Below are 9,977 nucleotides of genomic sequence, written 5' to 3'. Positions count from 1 at the left end.
TTCATTTTAAGTCCAAATCAACTGGAATCAGCCTCTATCTACTCATCCTAAAGTTTTCTTTCAAACGCAACTAATGACACCAAAAGAGTCAAAGGAATGAGACAGTTATGGTATGTTTAGTAAATATGTGGAGGTATAGAGTAAAACATCGACAACTCTCTCATTTTAAGTCTGAATCAATCGCAACAAACGACACCAAAAATGTCAAAGGGATGTAAGACTTATGGTCTTTTTAGTATAATGTGGAGTTATAGAGTAAAACATCCACAACTCTGTCATTTTAAGTCAAAATCAAATGAAATCAGTCTCTATCTTCTCATCTTGATGTTTTTCTTACAAACGCAACCAACGGCTCCAAAAAGTTGAAAGGGATGAGCGAATTATGTTTTGTTTAGTAAAAACAGAGATATAGATTAAAACAAATACAACTCTTTCATTTCAAGGCCAAATCAAATATAATCACTCTATATCTTCTCATCTTGATATTTTCTTTCAAACGCAACAACAAACGGCTCCAAAAAAAGTCAATGGGATAAGAGACTTATGGTTTGTTTAGAAACATGGAGGTATAGAGTAAAACATCCATAATTCTCTTATTTTAAGTCCAAATCAAACGAAATGACTCTCTACCCTCTCATTTTGATATTTTCTTTCAAACGCAACAAACCGCTCCAAAAAAGTCAATGGGAAGAGACAATTATGGTCTGTTTAGTAACATGGAGGTATAGAGTGAAATATGCATGACTCTACCATTTTAAGTCCAAATCAAATGAAATCTGTCTGTATCTGGTCATCCTGAAGTTTTCTTTCAAACGCAACAAATGGCTCCAAAAGAGTCAAAAGAATGAGAGAGTTACAGCCTGTTTAGTAAAAACATGGGGGTATAGAGTAAAATATCCACAACTATCTCATTTTAAGTCCAAATCAAATGAAATCAGTCTCTATGTGCTCATCTTGAAGTTTTCTTTCAAACGCAACAATAACTCCAAAACTGTCAAAGGGATGAGATAGTTATAGTCTTTTTAGTGAAAACATGGACGTATAAAGTTAAAACATCCACAACTACATCGTTTAAAGTCCAAATCAAATCAAATCAGTCTCTATCTGTACATCTTCAAGTTTTCTTTCAAATGCAACAGATGGCACCAAAAATGTCAAAGGGATGTGAGAGTTATGGTCTTTTCAGTAAAACGTGGAGGTATAGAGTAAAACATCCACAACTCTGTGATTTTAAGTCAAAATCAAATGGAATCAGTCTCTATCTTCTCATCTCTTTGTTTTCTTACAAACGCAACAAACGGCTTCAAAAAAGTCGAAGGGATTAGAGGGTTATGGTCTGTTTAGTAGCATGGAGGTATAGACTAACACATCCATAACTCTCTCATTTTGAGTCCAAATTAAATGAAATCTGCCTGTATGTGCTCATCTTGGAGTTTTCTTTCGAACGCAACAACGACACCGACAAAAGGGATGAAAGAGTTATGGTTTGTTTAGTAAAAACATAGAGGTATCGAGTTAAACTTCCATAACTCTATCATTTTAAGTCCACAACAATTCTTTATAGTGAACTTTGTAAAATGCTCATTTTCATTTCAAAAATTAAATGCCACAAACATTTACAATGAAATGACAATATAAGAAAGACTACTCAAGTAATCTCGTGATACTTCTGACTTATAAATATTTTATTTTGGGTTAGTCTAGCCTCTTTTTAAAGAATGTTTCTCCATTGATAAACACCTTCACTTATTATTTAAAATAGTGATACTTCATGTATTTTTCTATCAATCTTCTGATTGCTAGTAATTAATGCCCCTAGTTTCAAAAATAGTGGTTAGCTTTGCCTGACCTACTGCAATTTCAGAGATCATCGTAATGCTTTTGGTGTGGATACAACTCTTACCGCGACCAAGTCTTGTTTTTCAGATCTTTAACTTGGCGGACCGCTCGGCCTTAACTTTTGCCTGAATCCTCTTGTCAGGTTTTCGACTCAGCAGGCCATCCCGTTAACTTTTGCCTAAGCCGCCATTTCAGGTTTTCAACTTAGCAGGGGAATGATTCTAAATTTTGCTTAAACTGCTTTTTCAGGTTTTTAATCTAGCGGATCTTCAAGCTTCATTTTTTTCTTTTTCTTTTTTTCTTGAACACCACCACAAGGACTTTATAGGTGGCGTAAGCTTTTCAAAGAAAGGCTTAAGGTTTTGCAAAGATTTCGACCGAACCTAGAAATAGGTTGCCTACGTATCCCATTGTAGGAATCAGGTCGTGCGTAGTTCAGAGCAGATGCTCCTAGTTTGAAGGTAAATTGATTTTTCTTTTTTGCTTTCTTGATTGACTCTCTTTTCTTTTTCTTTTTGGAACAATTGAATTTTTTCTTTTGCAACGACCAAGCTCGTTTTGACCGAGCTGCCTACGTACCCCAGTGTAGGGATCATGTCTCGCGTAGTTCAGGGCAGATGCCCCTAGTATGCTGGGTTTTCAAAGAAAAATATTATTTAGGCTCAAAGGGTTTGCAAACAAGATATTCTTTTTTATACTGAGTCATGAATTTGGGATTTGTTCGGCCAAAATATGGCCTTCTGGTGTTCAATCATAGAACATCTTGAGTTGATCAAGGTTTGTAGGTTCTGGTAATACTTCTCCATTTAAATTATGGAGCTTCACGGTTTTTCCAGGTAAGATTTGATCCATAATGTACGGACCTGACCAATTTGGTTTGAACTTGCCCCTCGGATCGAACACTGGTGCTCGATTCTCTTTTTTTTTTTTTTTTGATAATTGAGCTGGGGTTAGGCAAGACCCCTACCAGATTTGATTAAAAAATAAAAAACGAATTACAAAAGGGGGCCTGGAACAAAACCAGGCAGGAAAGAGGGCACCCACCCAAATACAATCGAAACCCAGAAAAGAGAAAATTACAACCGAGGATGTTGGAATTCCGAGGAGTCTAGAGCCATACAGTCTAGGAGAAGTGGAGAGATGGTAGATAGGTCAAGATCTTCACCTTTAAACAAGAAATCAAGTTTAGAAAGGACATCAGCCACTGCATTTCCTTCTCTCCAGATATGGGAAGCTTTCCAAGAGTGGAAATTCTGCAGCGATCTTCTTATATGTGCCAGGACAGGGATAGCCTTCCACGGGCATTCAGCATTGTTATTAATAATGTTTACCGCCAATGATGAAACCGATTCAATCCAAACTTTTTTAAACTTATGTTTTGCTGCTAGTTGAATTCCCATTAGAATAGCTTGCAGCTCAAGAAGGTTGATTGGATCCTTTTCAGCACAGACAGTAGCCGAGAACCATTTTAGACAGTGGCCCTTGTGGTTTCTAATGACGCCTCCCAAACCCCCCCTTCCGTTCAAAAGAGAAGCATCAGTGTTAATCTTAACCCAGGGATCAGAGGGCTTTTCCCAGATGCAAAACTTGGCTGTTTTTTGTTTCGGGTAGCAGGGGAGATTTAAAAATTTTGAGCAACAGATACTGTTTTGATTTACCAAATCATTTTTTTGCAACTCTATGAGCTTGGTCCTAACAATAGCCAGGATGTGAGCCAAAGTTTGCTGTTTGTGTTGGGAAGCCTTGCCATGGGCTCTTTTGTTTCTTTCAAACCAAATAGAATAAATGGAAGCCTGGAAGAGAAGGCGAATAGCAGTACTGAGCTGACCTTTACCCTTGAAGCTGTTTCTGATCCATTCTTCTTCAGATTGCAGATTCAAGATTCTCCTTTTAATTTTCAAGTTCTTTAGAATAATCCCCCAAATCCATTTTGAGTACCCACATTCGAAAAAGATGTGATCAATGCTTTCCGAGCTGTGCAAGCAGAGAAAGCATTCCGGAGGAAGCTGGGTACCATGCCTAATTAATCTGTCCTTTGTGGGAAGCCTTGAAAGGAATGCTTGCCAGTAGGAGAAGGCATGCCTTGAAATATTTCCTGAGAACCAGATTGAGGAGTGCCAGCTCACTTTTAGATTTTTAACCTGGGTTGATTCCCATGCAGATTTCAAGGTGAATTTCCCACTAGGAGTCGGCATCCAAATAGCAAAGTCTTCCAAAGAAGAGTTGATCAGGGCAGAACTAAGAATTTTCTTTAGTTCCATATTCTAAGGCTGATCTATGAGACTGTCACATTTCCCATTTTGAAATAAGTCTTTTACAGAAGCATTTACTGGGATATTACTGACAAATGAGCCTATAGAAGATTGTTGCTGAATGATTCCTCCTGGATGCCAAGGCTGCTTCCAAAAATCAATACCAGAACCATCACCAATTGAAGAGCACACAAATGGTTGAAGGCAACTCCTAGCCTGAAGGATGCCCCTGAAACCCCATGATGGCTTGCATGGGCTTTTCATAAGCCAGAGATTCTGCCCCCTGATATACTTTTTTCGAACCCATTGAGCCCACAAGGACTTGTTACTAGCCACAATGTTCCAAAGAAGTTTCATCTTACAAGCTTTATTGAGGTCTAACAGCCTGCGAATTCCAATGCCCCCCTCTTCTTTAGTTTGGCAGATAACCTCCCAGGCAACAGGGTGATAGCACTTCTTTGAGTCTGAACCTGACCATAGGAATGTCCTGCAAATGCGCTCAATTTCATTTATGGAGCTTTGTGGAAGATTAAACGCAGCAGTCCAGTATATGTGAAGGGAGTTGAGGACTGATTGGATCAATTCCAGCCTCCTAGCATGAGATAAATACTTGTTGTTCCACGAGGCAATTCTTTTTCTGATTTTTGTGATCAGGGGTTGACATTGCCTAGAGGTGAGTCTCGAAGGGATGAGAGGAAGGCCGAGGTATGTAATAGGGAGGATCCCCTCTGGGATCCCCAAGGATTGGGTAATGCTTTGCTTCAAAGAGTTATCTCCCCCAGAAAAGAACACTTCACTCTTAAGAAGATTGATTGAAAGACCAGAGCAAGCGGAGAATTTGTCCAGGCAGTTGGTAATACCACTCGCAGAAATTCTATCAGCACTGGCAAACAGAATCACATCATCAGCAAAGAGCAAATGGCTGATTTGAATATCTCCCCTCCTGAATGGAGTGCGAATTTGATTGGAGACCATGGCCTCATTGAAAATGATAGAAAACATTTCCATAACAATAGAAAAAAGAAGAGGAGAAAGGGGATCCCCTTGTCTAATTCCATTAGAGGATAAGAAATACCCTTTAGGAGTCCCATTTATAAGGATAGAAAAGGAAGGATCAGAGATGCATTGACTAATCCAAAGACACCAGACTTCATTGAAGCCTATTTTTTTCATAAATAAAAGGAGGCTATGACGGCAGACATTGTCAAAAGATTTACGAATGTCAAGCTTAAGGCACATAGCAGGGGAGGAAGAACCATTCTGCTTATGGAAATTATGAATAAGGTCGTTTGTGAGAAGAAGGTTTTCTTGGATGAGCCTGCCCTCCACAAAGGCAGACTGATTTGGACTTATAATGTCGATGAGAACCATTTTAAGCCTGGTAGCCAATATTTTTGAAATTATTTTGTATAAGAAGTTACAGAGGGAAATAGGCCGGAATTGGTCAAGAGAGGTAGACTCAGGGGTTTTTGGAATAAGACAAATAAAAGTGGAGTTGATTGATTTCAGAATCTTGCCTTTTCTGAAGAACTCAAAAATCGCAATACTGACCTCATCACCAATTAGGTACCAGAAGGATTTGAAAAATGCCCATTAAACCCATCAGGGCCAGGGCTTTTATCCCCATCACATTGCTTGATCACCATATCTACTTCATCTCTCAGGACAGGTATAGATAACCAAACAGCTTGGGCATCAGATAGCTTTTTGACAGGTTCAGGAATGGCAGACGGCTCAGGTGAGAGCTCATCAGAGTTCAGGATGCTAGAGAAATAGTTGACAAAGGCATTGGCAATATCTGCAGGGTTAGAACTGATCTCTCCATGGTCATTTGTAGTCCGATAGATGTTGTTTCTATTCCTCCTAGCATTAACCGCAGCATGGAAGAACTGAGAATTAGTGTCACCCCTAGTAAGCCAGTTATTTCTAGCCTTCTGTCTCAGGATTGCTTCCTCCTGTCTTGCTGTAAGGATAAAGAAATCTTTAAGATCATCAGCTTTCTTTCTCAGCTCTAAATTACTTGGATTGGCTTTAACTTGAGCCTGCAAATCTTCCAAGTTCCTCCTTACCACTGGAAGTTTAACATCCATCCTTCCAAAAATATTCTTGTTCCAGATCTTAATGGCCTCCTTTACCAGCTTTAGCTTTTGAGTGATTCTGTACATGGGGGAGCCACTGACCTTTTCTTTCCAAGCTCTTTCCACCGTTTCATAAATGGATAAGTCTTCTAGCCAGACATTAAAGAATCTGAAAGGTTTGGGACCATTAGGGAGTTCTTCTTGCAGGAAAATTACAAGAGGAGTGTGGTCAGAAATATTTTGGCTTTTGAATTTCACAAAGGAGGCAGGGAAGGCTGAGATCCAGCCATCATTGACCAGAGCGCGGTCTAGTTTTCTGAGCTTGAAATCTCCAGTTCTAGAATTGTTAGACCATGAAAGAGTTTCTCCGACAAAGTTAAGATCATGAAGAGAGCAATGGTCAATGCAGTCATTGAAGTCTTCCATATCTTCTCGAGTAGGGCAGGAACCCCCAAATTTCTCCCCAAGGAATCGAATGATGTTGAAATCGCCACAGGCTATCCAAGGTAAATCCGAATTTGGGATGGTTTTAAGGGACTCCCACAATCGTCTTCTTTCCCTGCCATAATTATGAGCATAGATGGCAGAAATCAGAATTTCTTTGTTTGTTTGCAAAAGCTGGGCTCTACCATGAATACACTGATCAGAAATGAATATGGGAATGAAATTTATGACACCCGGATTCCAGATGACCCAGATTCTACCATTGACAACATATTGGTAATTTGTGACACATTTCCAACCAGGAGCCAATTCAAAAAGATAGGGAGCCAGCTTATTCTCAGTAGCTCTAGTCTCAGTAAGACAAAGGAGCTCAAGATTTTTTATTTTAATGAGGTGCTTTACTTCATCTCTCTTCTCAGAAGTACCAAGTCCTCTGATGTTCCACACAGTAAATTTGATCATCATTACAACAGAGGAATTTGGGTTGTACTAGCAGCCTCAGGGGCAGAGAGAGAAGAAGAGGAAGCATGGACGGCAGATATGGGTGACTGGTCATTTTCAACGGACTTTTCATCAGTGATCCTAATTGAGTTTGGGCCAGGAAGGGATTAAGCAGAAATATCACACTGCTTTTCTATAGGAGTGCTATCTCTTGGGGTAGAGGCTTCCAAAGGGCTTTGGTTGGGAAGAAAGGGCAGGTTGGTATCTATGTCATGTACTGGTGTTTCTCTGGGTTCAAATTGTTCTTCTTGAAATGATTGGGGCAAGGGTTATTACAATGTTCAGTGTCTGTTTCAAGAATATCAAATTTATTTTGCAGGGCAACTGGATTTAGGACAGTTGAATTGGCACAAGTATACTTGATTGAAGACTTAGGGGAGGATGGGTCAGGGGGTTTCTGAGGTATTATCAGGGGTTTTTGGGTCAGGGAGAGCTTTTGATTGAGCATTGACAGGTCTCCATTCCTTTTTTTGGGTAGGTTTTGAAACAATGGTTTTTTTGGGACAAGAGTTTTCTGAGTGGGAGAAGGTTTTACAGGATTTACAAGCTGAGGGCTTCCAGTCATAGACTACTTCCTGAGCTTGGATTCCTCTGGACGTTTGAATAAGGACAGAATCAGGGAGATCATCCCCGACATCTACTTCTACACAAAGTCTAGCATAAGTTAGCCTTGTAGCTTCAGTAGTCATAGAATCCGAGTAGAGAGGGTTACCAATGATACTCCCTATTTTGCTAAGACCCTTCTGGTTCCAGAATTGCAAAGGAAGGTCAGGGAGCCTGATCCAAACAGGGACGGATTGTAGATCAATTTTTTCAATAGGAGCCCCAAACACCCATTTCCTTAGAAGCAAAGGTCTGTCACCATAAGTCTGATTATTTTCAAGGATGAGAGTGCAGTCCTCAGGCAACTGAATTTGAATACAAAAAAACCCCTGTTTAGAGTGAAAATTTGAAAATCCCCCCGAAGTTTCCATTTTTGAGTTAGATTTTCTTTGAGTGCTACGAAATACAGCCTCTTCCCGAGTAGGTATCCGATCAGGCAGTTTTCCCATCGCCGACTTCCTTCAACTTCCTCTTCATCTTCAAAAACAGCCATTTTTTTCCTTCAGGATTCCTGGACGGGATAACTCGATTCAAGAAGGATCAAGGTTAGATTTGGGCGAAGAAAACAGAGTAGCCTAAGGTTTAATGGGGGGTTTGTTATTGCAAGGGCTCTCCACTGGAGCATTTTGATTCTGCTGCAGATTCGAGGAAGTAACAGGGATTTGGGCTCGCAGAGGCTTTAGAGGGGTTACAGAGGGAAAGTGGGATACTGAGGGGAGGAGGGAAGTAGCAGGTTTTCCAGGTCCTAAAATCCCTGAACTATCAGAGGTTTGATTGGGGGTAGAGAAGGTGAATGGAGGGATTTTTTGGTTTTGCAGAGGGCGAGAGTAATTCCCAGGTTTGAGAGGGAAAGCTGACTGGGTTTTGTCTTTTCCAACTTGTAATTTTTCAAATTTTACAGCTTCAATGAGCTTAAGATTAGGGGGAGGAGAAGGATTGGAGAGCTGGCCTTGAGATCCGAATCCACCTTGGGCCACGAACCCAGTAGGTGAGCCTTGAGGTCTGGACCCGGTAGGTGAGGCTTGAGACCCGAACCCAGTAGGTGGGCCTTGGGACCCGAATTCGCCAGGGTCTAGCAGGTCCTGGAAAGGTCTATTTTCTGATAGGCTTTGGGAACTGGAGTGGCCTACAGGGTTTAGACTATCCCCATTTTTTCCGGCAAGAACCTCCGGCAGGGGGAAGAGGTTAAGCGAGGGTGGAGGGGGAGCTGGTTTAGCATGGGGGATTTCAGGTCTATGGGAAGAAGATTTTGGTTTTTTTTGGGCTTTTTGGAGATTTGAGGAAGGAGAAGGATTTTTGACAAATTTTTTGTGAAGCCTGGATCCCTTCCTGAAGTGGGTTTCGGGATTAAAATCTGTGCCAGAGGCAGTTTCTTTCAGGGTTCCATCTCGAAGAGCCTTTAGGCAAGGGAAAAGGAGATCATTTTTGTCTGGAATCACTGATATCTGACCTGAAGAACCAGCAGGATTTGGATTTGGGTAATCGGCTCCGGCCATCATTCCAGCACTCAATGCAATTTTTGATGAGCCAAGGGTTTCTAAGTGTTGGAAGAGGCTGGGAGATGGGGAGTCCTGCATCAGCCAGCCATAACCATCTGAATCCAATTGTCGGTGATTTTGAGACGGAGTACTTGACGATTCACAAGGTGATTCCATCGACCAGAATCTGCCATTGGGGTAGGGAGAACGAGCTGAGGAAGAGGGTATTCGGCCAAGACCAGGGAGAATCTCGAAACCATATTCTTCATCCAGATCACTAGCTGCTTGGGGAGCAAGATCAGGAAGAGAGGGAGATTTTCCAGGGTCAGGGGGACGAGGTTCTCGGGAGTCACTTGCAATGGGTGGAGGACCCATATCCAGCAAAACTTAGCTGGAAAGAAGGAGGACCTACAAGGGCTTGGGCCCTTAGCTTTCCGCCGGCAAAGCCGGAGGAAGAAGATGAACTTTAGAAAGTTTCTCTCACTAGAAACTCAGAATTATTAATTTGCAAGTACTATCCCCATCACGATGAAATTTTCAAATATTACAGGTGCTCGATTCACTTTCAGAACAAGATTGCCTTCTTCTAAATCTCTGATCTTAACCTTTTTATTGAAGGCTCGGGCTATCCTGCGCTGATAACCCTGCACATGGTATAGCGTCTTTAACCTCTTCTCATCTAGCATGTTCAACTCTTTATATCTGGCGTCTGCCCATTCAGTTTCTAGCAACTTTGCCTCAGTCAACACTCGGAGTGAAGGTATACGGATTTCAATAGGTAA

General features: G+C 41.1%; 2 protein-coding genes across 2 annotated transcripts; both read right to left on the bottom strand.

The window, feature by feature from the left end:
- Positions 1-2,915: 2,915 nt before the first annotated feature.
- LOC143859509 (uncharacterized) lies at positions 2,916-4,100 on the bottom strand. The gene has a single exon (XM_077370189.1). The coding sequence runs from the start codon at positions 4,098-4,100 to the stop codon at positions 2,916-2,918; it is 1,185 nt and encodes a 394-aa protein (XP_077226304.1).
- Positions 4,101-5,653: 1,553 nt separating this feature from the next.
- Positions 5,654-7,078, bottom strand: LOC143859508 (uncharacterized). Its single transcript, XM_077370188.1, has one exon. It carries the CDS (start codon positions 7,076-7,078, stop codon positions 5,654-5,656), a length of 1,425 nt encoding a protein of 474 aa, XP_077226303.1.
- Positions 7,079-9,977: the final 2,899 nt, after the last annotated feature.

The sequence above is a fragment of the Tasmannia lanceolata genome, unplaced genomic scaffold (assembly GCF_043159265.1).
Source record: "Tasmannia lanceolata isolate RefF3 unplaced genomic scaffold, GAP_Taslan_0.1 ptg000031l, whole genome shotgun sequence".
Lineage (NCBI taxonomy): Eukaryota > Viridiplantae > Streptophyta > Magnoliopsida > Canellales > Winteraceae > Tasmannia > Tasmannia lanceolata.
Note: the sequence above shows the minus strand (reverse complement) of the source record. Positions and strands in the feature narration are given on the sequence as shown.